Raw genomic sequence first — 16,406 nt, forward strand, 5'->3', positions numbered from 1 at the left:
TCAGACCTCCTTCTAACCGCGGCAGCGACAATGGTTTTGGCCAACTGGAAGGACACAAGCAAGACCTCATACAAAGGCTGGTTCAAGTGAATCACTCACCTTAGAGGGGAAACCAACATTGCACTAAAGAACCCTGGAGACCAGCGCACAGAGGAATGTCGAAATCACTTTACACGTACTTAGATTTAACAAACCCCCATGAAACCAACTCACCCCAGAGATAAACACCCTACTCCCCCTTCTATGTGTGGTAAGTTAAAGGCAACTGAGCGCAATGGCCAGGACCCCTCGGGTCAGTAGGTATTCCAACAGGTATCCCCATCTCTCCACAGAGTCTGTCTTCTTGCACTTTCCTCCCCCTTTTCTCTCCTGATTTCTATGCTTTCATCTTTCTTTCCCTTCTTGTTCTTCGCAAACGATGTCAGTTTGGGGTTGGCTACATATATGTGTCAAACATCTCAATAAGTGATTGTAAAAAGGCGATTGGCCAACCCTGAAACAGAAATGTAATGTCTTTGCTTATAAAAAATGTAATAAAATACTTTGAAATCAGAAGGCTTCCAGATAAATTTCCATATTCGACATATGCTATTAGAAGACATTGTCCTATTGCCTGAGATTGTTGCTGACAAAATGACTTCTTTTTCGCAGCAGTTGAACGCCGAAATGCGGAGCCTCTACATGGTTTTTGCAGGCCATTCGGCGTCCACTAAGCGGCATCATTATGTTAGTAGTCAACAAGGTTGCCAGGTCTAGACTAGTTTGTGGACTAGGGCTGTCGATCTCAAATCTGGGGAACCGTGTTCGAGGCTCGGCAATGGCGCTCAACATCCTATGATTCTGGGCAAATCACTTAATCTCCCCGTGCCTATCAACAATGAAGGAGGCCTTGTATAATGTAACTGGTGCTCATGTAAAGCGCTCTTATACCTTTGGGTCAAGTTCGCGCTATATAAAACTACGGGAAAAAAGAAAACAAAAGCTGTATAGGTCTTTGACAATAAATGTCTGCAGTAGATCATAGCAGTAGGAGCCACTTTTTGTCCAGATGTTTAGGCATGTGTGACTCCAAAGCAGTAGTAGGTGCTGACCTAATTTAGTGACCCTTGTTGTGAAAGCAACTATGCACTTGATAACTGGGTGGGAGATGACAAGGAAGAATGGGGAGTAGTTAGGGGCTGTGGTGGCTCCTCCAAGTGGGCGGAGGAGCGTCGCCCCACTGCTTTCTCGCAGTGCGAGAAGCAGAAACATAAAATGGTATTATGAATACCAATTTATGTTACTGCTTCTCGCACTGCGAGAAAGCAGAAGGCAGGGTTTGGTTGGGGTGGGCTTTCCTGCTCCAGGCAGGGGAGGAGTAGCTTGCAATTACAGCTTTGTGATTGGCTTTGGGGAGGAGAGGGAGGCTGCCTGCTTTATGTGAGGTGCAGGGAGAGGAGACAAGACGCGGGCCCAGAGGCGAAGGTAAGTTTATATGTATTTATTTATTTTTAGTTAACACGCGACCCCCTACCCCCCACCTGCGAGTCATGCCAGCCGGGACTGGTTAGGTGGGCTCTAAATACCACAATTTGCTTGAAGGAATCATATCAGGCCTTAGGCTCTCCCCCATGAGATGCCATCAGCATAGATACCAAGTTTTCCACATGCATATGTGTAACAATTCTATATGTGTAGTGTGTTTATATGTGATTTACGTTAGCTCATATTGTGAGTGACACTTTATCGCAAGTAAAAAGTGGTGCAACATTGTATTGCGTGGCTTTTTTCTAATTACATTCAAGGACATGTCATTCTTGGTTTAAAAGATAAACATCAAAAATGCATGTCCCAGAATGCAAAGGATAAATTCATGACTGTGTGAACTGTTCACACCTGACATGCTTCAATTGGAAGGGCTACACTGTGCTCTCTGGAGTTGTGATATGTCAGGATCCGCCTACTGCTATCTTACTTAGAGACATGTTCTTCAAGCAAAGGTACCGCCTTGTCTTTTTTTTAGAACATGTACAGCCATGAGGATTCTAGTTTCTCCATGTGATGAGTAAATTGTTAATCCAGTCACGTGTTTCCATGCATTCTCCTAGGAAATGCAGAACTGCTAATACCAGAAAACAGAGTAAAAAAACACAACAAAAACACAAGACATATGGTGGCCTCATTCAGACATTGGCAGTAACAGTACATATACCAAAAGCTGGTGGATGTCCTGTTCGCCTACCTCTTCTTCGCTTATTGACCTGATGTTGGCAGAGATGGTGTGATGTGGCTTGTCCTATCTAGGACGGCCCCATCGATGCCATGTCTGCTGGCGTGGTATTGGGTCTGACAATCCCAGACAGAAAAGTCCTTAAATTTTCACCGTGTGCAGGATGACCACTCCCTGCACATGTTAGACATTGATGAAGGTATTTCCAAAGATGGGACCCTGCTTTGAGGGTCTTTCTCCAGAGATGATATAAGTGGCCACAGGTTCGCAGCCCTGCATCAGCATGGCAGGCCTGCCAGATCTGTTTTGCCCTCCAAAGCAGCTCCTGCTATGGAGGTAGGTGAGTTTTCATGGCAAAAAAGGCCAATAGCACTGCAGTAAATGCTGTGAGGCAGCAATGGTGTCGCCTCCCCAGCCATTCGCCACCCCAGCCATTTGGCAGCGGGTCTGGCAAACTTTAAATAGCCGCTTTGTAGTCTACGTACACATAGCAAAGAGGTCTCCATTAATATAATAGAGCAGTGTCTACTTATGTTTGTAAACCTGGTATTTCTGGAAATCCACTGAAAATCTCATTTGTTATTTTAGCATATTAAATGTGCACATTAACACACCGTCCTGTTATTCTTCATTGGTCCATTAAAACATTAGTTAAAATATTATACCTCTTAAATTAAACTGTATCTTATTTTCAAAGAAGTTGTTTAATATGCACTTTAAAACGTTCAAGCTTTAAGTGTCTAAATAGTTTGAGAAGTATACACTGAGGGGTTTTCGGAAAATAAACACTCCCCAAATTTGAATTAAATTCAAAATAACTTTATTTCGGCCACCAGGACCATAAAACTCCAGATGCAAGCACAAATAAATTAACTTTATGTGTAGAAGTTAAAACATTCCAATACAGTACAGTTTGCCATAAACCTTCTCTAATGAAAACTAAAAGATGTAATATAAAACATATAAAAATATATGTTAAAATGGTACAATGCATCAGGTACATTCATTGCGAGATAAAAATCACAAGAGATTAAGTAGAAGCTCCCTACGTAGCATATGCGTAACCCTGAGGAACTTAATCAATCAATCAGAGAATTCTAAGTGCGCTACTCAACCGTGAGGGTCTCAAGGCGCTGAAGGGGGTTGGGGGGTCCGCAGGTCTGATTAGCCGAAGAGCCAGGTCTTGAGGGTCTTCCTGAAGGTGTTCAGGGAGGGGACGCGTCTGATGTCAGCCGGTAGCTCGTTCCAGGTCTTGGCCGCGATGTGAAATAAGCAAGAGGTATGACAAGTGACAGACAACAATCGGATCTCAGTATGCAGAGTGCCACTAAGGGGTTACGCTGGCATAGTTGCCTGCAGATGAGAGCTAGTCAAAACTTGCGTAAGCAGGGCAAACAAAAAACACATGTGGAACACTCTCAATCTAAGACAGACATATAGACATATACAGGACGTGTGTCACTCGCCCCAGCAGACCAGCTCTTTGTAAAAACTCACAGCTGGTGGGTGCCCGCCCTAATTGCAAGTACAACTTCCTTTCGCTAGGTTCGGTCACTTAGTCCCAATAGGGCTCATAGCCAATCCGGGGTTTGAAATCAAGAAATTCTCAGGCCAATGTGGGAAGATCAGCTCTCGATGCAGCTTTTGCCTCAATCGCTGACCAACACAGCTTTTCAAGGCATTTTTCGATAGAAAGGATGTGGTGGCTGCTTGGGCCCAAAGTTGAGGGACCCCAATATGGTATAGCATATTTTTGATAAAGATAAGCCAAGGAATTCTCACTGAGAAGCCTGCTAACATGACGTCCTGGAGGGCTAAGGTGTAATGTTTAAGTTCTGGGGTAGACCATAGCCTCCTCCAGTAAAGCAGAGCAGAAAGTCGAGCTTAATCCTGTAGGCTTCTTAGACCCATGCCTATAAAGAGCAGAACCAAGGGCGTACGGGGAGGGAGGGAGACCAGTTTACGGTTAAATGTATTTTCCGTAACTGTAAGTTTGTCGAGATTTGTGTGTCCCCATAACTCAACCCTGTAAAATGCTGACCATAATGCCCTGGCTTCCTATAGAGGAAGATCAGGCCGCATAGGATTGATGTAAGAGGCGTTGTACTCTTTGTGAATTGCTCCCGTTCTTTGCTTATGTTTTAAAGCATCTTTTATCAGGCGTGTCTCCCAAGACATGTTGTTAGTTACATTTGTTATTAGTTACATTTTAATGCGCACAGCTGCTCCAGCGAAGGAGCGTCCTGGCGCAGGGAAAGGCAAACACAACACAACACTAGGTCCGAAACAAAAGGAAACAATAAAAGCTAGAAAACAATTAAAACAAGAAGGTTTTCAAGGCCCTACGAAAAGACATTAGGTCATTCGAAAGGCGGATTTCCAGGGGGAGCGCATTCCAGAGGGTTGCGGCTTTCACGCGGAAGGAGCGACCCCCCATCCGACTGAGTCTGAAGCGGGGGACGACCACCAAGGACTGTCCAAGGGAACGTAGTGAGCGGGTAGGAACATAGGGAGAGATCAGTGTATTCAGTATTCCGGGTGCCAACTCTCTCAAAATTTTAAAAACCATGCAGAGAGCCTTAAATTGGATACGCTTGCATATCGGGAGCCAGTGCAAGGACCGCAGGGTGTTAGAGGTAGGGCAGGTACGAGGCAGACCAACCACCGCCCTAGCCGCCGCGTTCTGGACTCGTTGTAAGCGGAGAATCTCGGCTTGGTTCGCTCCTAAAAGGAGAGAACTGGCGTAATCCAACCGCGAGATGATCATTGCTTGAACGACCAGCTGTCGAGTAGGAGCATCGAAGAATCGCAGCAGGGGTCTTAGCCCGCGTAGTACTCCAAAACAGCAGGCCGCCACTCTCTTTGTATGAGTCACAAAGCTTAGCGTGTGGTCAAGCCATACTCCGAGATTCCTGAGTTCCAGGACAGGGGCCGGCGCTGATCCCAGCTCTGGAGGCCACCATTCGTCCCCCCAGTGGTCCGCTTCCCTTCCAACGATCATCACCTCTGTTTTTGACGCGTTCAGCTGGAGACAGTTGTTGTTCATCCAGCTGGCCACCTCTCTCAGTCCACTTCGGAACCTGAGGGCATCCTGCTTGGCATCCCCGCTGATCGTAACCGCCAACTGAGTGTCGTCAGCATAGGAGACCATGGTAAGGCCCCATTGCCTGACGACCTCAGCCAGCGGCTGCACGTATAGATTAAAAAGCGTGGGACTCAGCGAGGAGCCCTGAGGGACCCCCAGGTCCAAAGGATGGTACTTGGACTGAAAAGGAGGGGTGGCAACGCAGAAGGAGCGATCACTAAGGAAGGAGCGGAACCACTGCAGAGCTGACCCACAGATGCCAATGTCCTGCAGGCGGTGTAGCAAGATGCGATGGGAAACAGTGTCAAAGGCAGCGCTCAGGTCTAGTAAAATAAGCGCTGCCGTTTGACCTGCATCGAGCACACTTCGCAAATGCTCAACCATTGCCAGAAGGGCCGTCTCAGTGCTGTGGCCAGCACGAAACCCATTCTGCGTGGGATCCAGGACATTCACAAGGGTCATATGCTCCGTGAGGGCCCGATTTACATGGGCCTCCAAAACCTTGGCCGGCCAAGGGAGCAAAGATATAGGGCGGTAGTTTTCAGGTCTCGATGGATCCAAAGATGTTTTTTTTAGGATCGGGGAAACCACCGCTTGCTTCCATTTGGCAGGGACCAGGCCAGAGGTAAGGGAGAGGTTAATCAGGGAGCACACTGCTGTGCGGCCCTGAAAAGCAGCGTCCCTGAAAAGAGCAGATCTTACCGGGTCTGCAGGCGATCCAGACTTGACTCGCAGGGCCCACTTTGCGAACTCCTCATTGGAGATGGTAGGGAGGGAGTGCAGCGATGGACAGCTGCTAGAGCCGCTCCAGGGAATCACAGGAGACAGTGTGCTTGGAAATGCCAGATAGATCTTCCTGACTTTATCCAAAAAAGAAGGTGGCTAGGGCTTCACAGTGGGCAGTGGAACTATCCAACTGTGGGGGAACTCTCTTAGCCATTAAGTCTTTTATGGTTTTAAAGATGGTTTTAGTCGGGTTAAGGCTATTCCGAAATTCGGCTGCGTAAAACGCCGCCCGGGCCCTGCATATAGCTCGATGGTAAAGCTTAACTAAGGCCAGGTAGATGGATTTCTTGTCGGCATCGTACGACTTACGCCACACCCTTTCCGCCCGTCTGCAAGAGGACTTCATTGCACGCAGCGCGCTGTCATACCAAGGGCTAGCCTGCCGGGGACTGGACTTGCTGGAGATAATGGGTACCAGGACGTCCAGCGCCCTGGTAATCCAGTTACAGAACCGGTCATAGCCCGAAGTGGCATTCAGCAGGGGACCTAATGGCTCAGCACCCAAAATGCGGTGAAGGTCCTCTAACCTAAGTTTGTTCCAGTGACGCCGGGGTATCCGCAAAGGAGGCGGTATGGTGGGATTAGCAGGGAGAGGAAGCCAAGCAGACACCAGATAGTGGTCAGACCATATCACAGGATCAACCGCCACAATCCGAACATCCGAGAGAGTGGTAAAAAACGGATCGAGGGTGTGGCCGGCCACGTGTGTAGGCTGAGCAATAAGCTGGGTCAACTGCAAAGCCTCTAAATCGGCCAAAAAACCACTGATGGCCAGAGACTCTAACCTATCAAAGTGGAGATTTAGGTCGCCCAAGATAGAAAAGTTGGCACATCCACTAGCCAAGAGGCTCACAGCCTCCGGAAAGGCACCTCTAAAAGCTACATCGCTGCCTGGAGGGCGATAAACAACCATCCCTGACAGCGAGAACTGAGGGCTGATGGAAGCCTTAAAGAGCGCACTCTCACATCAAGCAATCTGCAGGACCGTCCAGGTACATGTATAGGCGGATCTGATAAATAAGGCGATCCCACCACCTCTAGAATGGCGGTTAGACCTGAAGCATGTATAACCCGGAGGACAGGCAAGATTGACTATGGCGTCATCAGTATCTTGTAGCCAGGTTTCGGTTACAGCCAACAGATCTGGTGTCTTATCCAAAATGAGGTCAGCCACAGACAGATGGTGTTTCACTAGAGATCTGGTGTTCAGATTTAGAAAACGTAGACCAGCTCCCAAGCTACCAGGCAACGGAGAGAGACCAGGAGGAGCTCGTGGGGCGAGAGAAGTGGCGAGCTCGCGAATACCTACAGGCTGGTCCAATGACCATCTGTTGCAAGCACACTGAAGCGGGCCACACAGCGGATGGTGGGGTGTGGTAGAGCAGCGTGGGAGAGTATCTCTGATGTTGCCATTGAGTGTAATGCCCAGGTAAGTAAAACTGTGAATGGTTTCGAGGGGTTCTCCCCCAATTATTAAACCCTTTTTAAAGGATTTATCAGGATTAAACATCATTCACTTTGTTTTGTCCGTGTTGTTCATCAGACCCCTTGCGGTGCAGAACTCTTTAAAGCGTACCAAGAGTTTCTGGAGGCCACTTGGGGTCTTGGAGACCATCAGGGTATCATCTGCGAATAAAAGTATTGCCGTTTTAACATGAGTCAGAGAGTCTTCATCGATTTGAGTTTTAAAAAAAAGGTACAATAATGTTTATATATAGCTAAAACAGAGCACACAACCCTGGCTTACACCTCTGCCGACTAGGACCTTGTCTGCCAGCTCATCCTGACTCCCCCATCTTATTTGTGCAAAATTCTCCTTGTGAACAAGTGACAGTAAATGAATGGCATTTTAATGTCGCTTTGTGTTTGCCAAAGAGTGGGACACAGAACTAAGTCAAATGCCGAGCATAAGTCGATGAAAAAGACATACGAGTTGTCCATACCTACAAGCACTGTGTGCCACTAAATCAAACACCGAAAAGTCTTGTTCTATTGTGGAGACATTAGCTCGATATCACGCCTGAAAAGGGCTAAGTATGAGCATATCTGACATCAAATCTTGGATCTTGGATCTTGGCAAGAACACATCGACAAAAGATGTTCTGAATACAGACGATGAGACTTAACGGCCTATAGTTTGGTGGGACAGACCCGTCCCCTTTCTTGTGCACAGGAATCACAGTGGCACCTTTCGAAGACTCTGGGATAGGACCCCCCACAGCAATAGCATTAGCAATAGACTGAATGTATTGTGCCCTTGCTTCCTTCTCTGATAGGAAAACATCAGTTGGGATGCCATCCAGGCCAGCAACTTTACCCTTAGCAGTGGCCCTTAAAGATTGTGCAACACCAGCAAGGGCGAACAAAGCTTCTGAGTGAAATTGACAGGGCGAAGGGAAATTAAACTGAGAACGCATATTTGGCTGAATATTTAGCCTGGTAGCTGCATATAGGTCCCCAAAGTGCCCAACCCACATTGAGGGAGTTAGTTGTTTACTGGGCTGGGTGCGGCTGGAGCGCCCCTACGAGCAACGAACTCCCAGAATAGGGTAAGATATCTTAATCCGCTTTTCACCTAAAATATGGTGCTGTCAGCGTGAATATTTCCATCTGCGCTCTCACTTTCAAACCAACATGTATTACATTCTTGCATCCAGCAGTGTCTGCCAGCAGTATTATTTGTACCCATCTTAATGGCGAGTTTTAAGCTGAGACCAGTAGCTGTAACTCGATCTTTGAGCCTCTTTGTTTCTACCAACACTTTTAATATTGATTAAAAACAAAAGAAGACTACAATCCCAGGAAGAGCAAATTGGGAACATCACTGTCTAGAAAAACACAGCCCTGTGGTAGAAAAGTTGCTCCCAGCGCACCTCAAGCTGGGACTCTAGGGCAGACAAGGCAGAGTCACCTGCAAAATTCTGTAGTATTACTCGTGATCTATGATACCTGACAAGCCTGCATCACAGAAGATCATTGCAACGTCACCATTCCTCTCAGATCATCGGTTGTCCCATAGGATGGTCATTCAGCAACAGGCGGTCACAGCAGAGCTGGATGCCGGCATCAAACCAGTACGCGTCTGAGATGGCCCGTAGTTCGAGAGAGTGGTCATAGGTGTGGTGATATTTGTAAACCCTACGGTGTTCTTTGAGGTTAAAGTCACCCCCTATTTTTAAAAAATCTCAACGTCCCAACACGTGGGAAACCTAGGGTTAGACAACTTCCTCTACATGTGGACCTCATATTCATGAGTCATTGTGTTTTCATCCATCAGAGCTCCCATCATGGGACTGAATTAGTAGAGAAAGTTTTTTGAGAGGAGAAGTATTATATAGAGAGTTGCGTTACCAGTGAAACTGACTTCTTTTCCGTTCATTCTGATATCACATCCTGCCAAGCAGCAAAGTTGAGCAGCAGCTCTGCCCACTGCTAGGTCAGCCATTTTGAAAGGCGGAGTACTGCCAAAATAGTGGTATATACTGCAAATGTAGCTGCCCGCAGCGCTCGCAGAAGGGCCCCAGTATGAGGGCGGCCACCTAAGCGCTGCATTTAGGCACATCTCTGCGCACCATTAGTTGGGATCCCTTCCCACGGGCATGCCCAATGATGGGTGCCTACACTGCGTCATTTCCGGCATGAATAGGGCTTGGACCAGGTACTTATACCTTCCCCACCCACTGTCCGTCCTCTTTGTTCCCCGCTGGACACATTGTTGGTTGTGTCACGTCGTGTCCCCTGGGTCCAGAGGTACCGCAGGCGTCGGTTTTGTTGGGGTGAGTGCCGGGCTAGGACCCATGAACCCCCATGATGTGCCACATAGCCTGATAGGTACATAGGGGTACCCTCTTCAGGAGCACAGCAGGGGTGACCTATCCCAAACCCTAGGAGTCTTTACGGCAGGACCCTGGATGAAAACGTTGGTGCCCCGCTAGTCCTTCGTCCAGTTGTAAGCCTGAGCAACCGGGGGCTTGCCTTGCAACGCTCCGCCCCTAAAAAGGCTTGAGTAAAGTCATGGACTGATGGACCCCGTTAATTAAGGGTGAAATCCCCTGAAAAGGGTAGCACCGATTGGGTTGGCCAAGGTGCTCTTTGGCTTTGCAGGTGGGCGGGCAGCTTCAGTTACTCACTGCTGCCTGCCCCTGGATCACCCTTTGGCATACTTCATGTATGAAATAAACCTGCAGCAAACTGTTTCCCCAAAAACTGGTGTGGATTGATTTTTTATTGCAGCGCAACCAATTACTTTGCTATGCTGGGGGAGGGTTGCCGATATCGGCACTAAGTGGTAGGACCATCTGTATGTGGAAACACCACATGAAGTACTATGAGACAGTATTTAGCGCACCTGTTGTTGCTACCCAAATGTCACATTTATTTAAATACTGCAGGAGTTTGTGTTTTTAAAATGAATATGCAATAAGATGTATTTTACAACTGGTCTATATTTTAGGTGTGAATTGTTTGTTTTTATACTTGTACATCACAAAGATAAATATCTTGCGATTTATATTTTTATTTACTGCATAGTAAGCCTGTTTGTAAATGTTTGTCCAGAATAATAGTATTTGCGCGAGCGGAGGGAGCGGACTGGATTTAAACTTTTGTATTTTGGTTTAGGGCGATTGATTTAACCAGCTGCACACAGCCCTCCACCGTCTTGTTGTGTAGAACAGTAGTGCACTGATTCGAACTGCAAAAGAACTGAATGAAAAAACAACCCACAAAATATAACAATGTTATTTATTTTGTATGTTTCATGTAGGACTTGCGCTTTCAGTATTTCTGGAAACAAAAATGCAAAATCCTGACTGCCACAATTAACCTATGATTTGCCCCTGAATAAAAAAAAATGAAATGAAGAAAGTTTTTCCTTTTTCCAGGTTCATTTGGTGGACCAGCTCTACACAAAGGAGTTCTATCCGCACCTCAAGGACGACTACCGCCTCATCGCCATTAGTGGGGATAGCGACGAGAAGTGCTTCTTCGCTGAGGCAGTGAAGGCGCATGACGTCGTTGTATGCACTGCACAGATCCTGCAGAATGCTCTGGAAGCCAAGGACGCATTGAAGCATGTGGAGCTAACCGGTGAGCAGGGCCAGGGCCGGTTCTAGGATTTGCGAGGCCCTGGGCTAAAAGGGAATGTGCGAGGCCCCTCTAATTTAGATAAGTGGCCCCTTGCAATGAGACCAATCACAGACAGTGCGGGAGGCCCATTGTCCAGCATTTTTGCGCCCCCACACTTTTAAATTTTAGCCCACAAGCAGTTCTCACACCTTCAGTCCGATAGGTGTGAGAATTGCTTGTGGGCTAAAAGTTGAAACTGTGGGGGCGCAAAAATGCTGGACAATGGGCCTCCCTCAGTGTCTGTGAATGGGTCTCCTTGCAATTGGGCCAATAGGAAGCGTCTCCCTCCCCTAAGAGTCCAGACACCATCCCTGAGAGGCCTGGGGAGGGGGGCCCTCCCATGGCCCTAATTGCAAGGCAACACCTTTCTATAAAATAGATCGCATGGGTAACAACAGGGCACTCCACCAGTGCGGGCCCCATGCTGGTGGGCTGAGTGCGAAGCCCTGGGCAGCTTCCCATACTGCCCATGCCTAGCGCCGGCCCTGAGCAGGGCTTGCTTCTCTGTATTTTGGAGCTCTCCTGTCTGCTGCACATGCATTAATTTGTAGATATTCTCAGTTAATGTAGACGCTGTTCACAGCACAATTTTCACAATAACTGACGTACTGACCTCTTTTGTTTCCGCACGTGTCTGATGAGATTGTTACTTATATGGCCTAGAGATACTGGTCCAACCCAGCCAGGTATAACTGTTTAGTGGGCTGATGCACCCAATAAAGGGATGAGTTTTCAACATCATAGACGCAGATTCACATCCCAGCGGGTCGGCTCAGCCTTTCATCCTTTGGCGGCTGTTAAAATAAGTACCATTGAGCTGGGTAGCAAAAACATCCGTTATCTGTCGATAGTGTCAAGAGACTGCCCAGTAGTGAATGTGCGTTCTACAAACACAGCTGCTATCTTGTGCCCTATCATCTGAGGAGTGACAAAATTGTCAATAGCACATCAGAGTGAAAAGCATTGCACCCAAGAATAGTCTGTTTACACCTTAGTGCTTGTTTACTAAAGGAAACTATGCTGCATTTCATCAGCTGAATTACAGAATAGTGAGCACTCTCTCTCTGCACAACCATGGCAAAAAAAGGGGAGGGGGTGACACATGAACCAGAAGTAGTAGAAATAGTGGTAGAGGGAGTAGTGTCAGGATACCTTTATAAAATGAAGGCAACAGTAAGGAATGGGGAGGGAGCTGGCGTGGTCCGATAGGTATTGTGGACACCCCCCATAAGAAAATATATTGGGAGTTTAAATCCACTCCTCCCTAAAACTAAATCCAATAGTTCATATTGTTGTAGAAAGACTGATGGGAGCACATCATTGTTTTACATGTAATATTTAGAAGTGAAACTAGCTGAGGGCCAGCAGACCTAGCCATGGCTTGTCTCTAGTGCCAGTTGTAGGTAGGCCAGGGAACACTAACAATAACATGCAGCTCTCTGTAATGTTATTGCTAGCTGTTATTTGTATGGTGCACAACTGCCATCAGTTTGGCATCTCAACACTTTTGCCTTATTGTATGGATTGCACAGATGTGCTTAGATCGTGTTGCGGTGAACTTAACAGTAATGTTCTGTGAACCTTCAAAATTTAAGCATGATAACTAATTAAAAGATAGATGAATTTCGGAAGGAACCGAAGAAGGTCATGAAAATATTAGAGGTGAGTAGAAACAGAACAACCAAGTAGAAGTTCGGTATTGAGTTTTGCATCTCATCCATCGTATGAAGGCAATAGACAATACTGTGCCTTGTTGAGCAGGCCAAAAGTCATTAGTATTAATGACAAATGACTGGGCAGGTTTCTTCCCTTGCCCTCCATGCCTGCAGAAGTACTTTCACTTCTCTCCTTGCTAGTGCTTGGGGTCGGTATCTGTTCCAAGAAATTAAATTCAATTCCATACCCGCAGCTACAGACTACATTCTGTGGAATATATTCGTTCGAGGCATATGAGCAGCAGATTGTACACCTTAGCATTAGACCGCCACCTGGTGTTGGGCTCGGATGATTGCAGGTTGTTGTTGTCTTGGAAGAAGTCTTTGTAGTCATGATATAGGTGACTCCTCCCTTGGACAACAGTGTGCATGGGCATCGACTCCATACTTAGATTGTTTTTTTCCACCACTAGGTTCGGATGAAAGTTTCTCCGCTCCGGCCAGAAAAACATTTTTCAGCAACTTCGAAGCGCAGAACTTCCACAAACTTCAACAAACTACCATCGACATCGAAGACAAGGCTTTTCGACAACATAACTTCCATTCCCGTCATCGAAGTGGGCCGTTAGGCCTATCGACGCCGTGCGGCCTACACCACATGGAAAGAACTCCGTTCAAGAAATGCCCGAAATGCCAGGCAAAATTCCCACATAGCGATCACCACGAGGTCTGTAACCTCTGCCCATAGCCGGAACACGACGAGTCGACCTGCACAGCATGTGCGTCCTTCCAATCGAAGAAAACCATCCAGGATTGGAGGGCCCGTCGACACGAGATTAGGAGATCAGCCCTAGCACCGGAGGATATCTTCGACGAAGAGGTTCCCCTCGTTCCCGAAGAAGACTCTCCGGAGCCCCAGATTGTATCGGAGACAGATGACTCAGATGACTCCATTCCATCGGGTCAGCGCGTGAGTACTACTGCCCCTGCACCACATACTCTGCCCAAACCGAAGGCAAAAGTCAGCACTCCGCCCAAGGGGCCCAGTCGAGACCGAAAATCCACTTCGACAGCCCCGCCATTGAGCCCAGCTCAGAAGAAACCAACAAAGCCGTCTAGTGCCTCGACACCGAGTAAACATCTCCTGTCGGCACCGAAACATAAAGACACCTTGGCACCGAAGCCAAAAGACCCTGTGGTACCGAAGCCAAAAATCGTACCGGCACCGAAACATAAAGACGTATCGATACCGAAACCGAAAGAAGCACCGGCTCCAAAGCCGTCCACTTCCACATCTTCGGTGCCGAAGACAAAGAAGCCTGATTCTGAGGTGACCAAACCCTCGAACATGCCTAAGAAGCCGAAAACAACACCTTCGGCACCGTAAACTTTGCCACGGGACGTTACAACACCTCCCAATGCTAAAGAAAAACCTCAACCTCCACCGGAGCCAAAAAAATCGAAGCCCAGGAAGGTTGTAGAAGGGGAGGAACTTTTTACCCCAGATCCTCAACTAAAGAAGATCTATATAGAACCAAAGACAGGTCATGTGGGCACTACACTTCAAAAGAAGAGACCAGCAGATGCACTACCCACTCATGTGGTGCCTGCCAAGAAGAGGGACTGTGCAACATCTCCTATGCACCCTTCCTCTCCTATACCTCTTGTTTCTCCTTCTCCTATACCTCCTAACATATCACCTCATATATCTCCTGCACATTCTCCATTATCATCACATTCCTCAATGCAAAATGATGATGAATATAACTTGGAGGGAGGAGAGGATGAGGAAGAGCCTAGCTCATACCACATAGATGAGGGTAGATGGGATTATTCAAACCCAACAGAGGTACCCATATATGATTTTCCAAATCCACAGAATATGCCTGACATTCCAGAACCGCATTCATACCCATCAAAGCCTTCCCCTCCAGAATACCCAATTACTTTTAGTAATTTGTTAAACAGAGCTGCTGTTTACCATTTAGTGTCTATGCATTCTGACGATATTGAAGAGGATTTTCTCTTAGACACCTTTGAGCACTCTCAGAGGACTGCTCAAATTCTTCCAATGATTAAGGGAGTAGTCAAGCATGCTCCAGACATATTTAAAGATCCTGTACGCACTAGAATTTTAAACCCTAGATTTGAAAAGAAATATAGACCAGCACCTACAGACCCAGTCTATATTAAGGGACACCTTCAACTAGATTCATTAGTGGTGTCCAATGCTAGAAAAAGGGCTAATTCTCAAACATCAGGAGAAGCACCGCACCTGATAAAGAATCGAAGGTAATTGATGCATCAGGGAAAAGAGTAGTTGCACAAGCGGCAAACAATCGGCGTATAGCAAATACACAAGCCCTCCTCTCTCGTTATGATAGGGCTCATTATGATCAACTAGAAAAACGACTTCAACATCTATCAGATCAGTACAAGGATCAAGCAACTGACCTTATGCAAGAAGGCAAGCTAATATCTAATGCCTCAATAAAATGTGCACTAGATGCCGCTGACACAGCATCTAGAGCCATTAACACCAGTGTCATACTTAGGAGACATGCGTGGCTATGCATTTTAGGGTTTAAACAAGAGGTGCAAACTACCATTTTAAACCAGCCTTTCAATCAAAACCAATAATTTGGTCCTGAAGTAGACAACATACTAGAAAAGATGAAAAAAGACACCAACACGGCTAAGTCTATGGGAGCTTTACAGTCTACACCAAATAGAGGTTCCTTTCGTCGCTCCTCCTACAGAGGAGGCTCCAAGCAGACTGGAGCAGACACTGCATCATTTTTTAAATCACAAACCTCCTCCAATAAAGGATACTTTAGAGGAGGATATAGAGGAAACAATAACAAAGGAAGAGGTTGCGGTAACAATAACAATCAATCCTCTTCCAACACCAAGCAATGACTTCCCTCTGCTCCCCCCACAACATACCACTCCTGTAGGGGGCAGATTAACACAGTTCCTACCTGTCTGGAACTCCATTACAACAGACAAGTGGGTAAGACAGATTATCCAACATGGTTACTGCCTAGAACTTACAGCAACACCTCCAAACATACCTCCGAGACAGCGTCCAATGTCTACAGACCATCTAACTCTGCTTTGACAAGAAGTGTTATCACTTCTACAGAAGGGTGCTATTCAAATAGTTCCTTTACAAGAACAGGGAATGGGGGTTTACTCGCTGTATTTTCTAATTCCCATAAAAGACGGGACACTAAGACCAATACTCGACCTTAGGCCCCTCAATCGCTACATACAATCAGATAATTTCCATATGATCACTTCACAACAGGTGCTTCCACTACTACAACAGGGCGACTTCCTTACAACACTAGATCTAAAGGACGCCTACTTCCATATCCCCATACATCCTGCTCACAGAAAGTATCTAAGGTTTGTACTAGAAGGACAACATTATCAATTCAAAGTCCTTCCATTTGGGGTAACCACGGCACCAAGAGTATTCACAAAGTGCCTAGCAGTAGTACCAGCACATCTCAGAAGACAACAGATACATGTCTTCCGT

At 46.7% G+C, this 16,406-nt stretch overlaps 1 protein-coding gene across 2 annotated transcripts in view; it reads left to right on the forward strand.

The window, feature by feature from the left end:
• LOC147717191 (ATP-dependent RNA helicase DHX58-like) overlaps positions 1–16,406 on the forward strand; it is a 144,066-nt gene that overhangs the window by 29,394 nt on the left and 98,266 nt on the right. For both annotated transcript variants that reach the window (XM_086924142.1, XM_086924141.1), the window contains one exon: positions 10,964–11,168. In XM_086924142.1, coding sequence (XP_086780268.1) covers positions 10,964–11,168 — 205 coding nt within the window. The remainder of the gene's footprint in view (positions 1–10,963; positions 11,169–16,406) is intronic.

This window comes from Lissotriton vulgaris, chromosome 5 (genome assembly GCF_964263255.1).
Source record: "Lissotriton vulgaris chromosome 5, aLisVul1.2, whole genome shotgun sequence".
NCBI lineage: Eukaryota > Metazoa > Chordata > Amphibia > Caudata > Salamandridae > Lissotriton > Lissotriton vulgaris.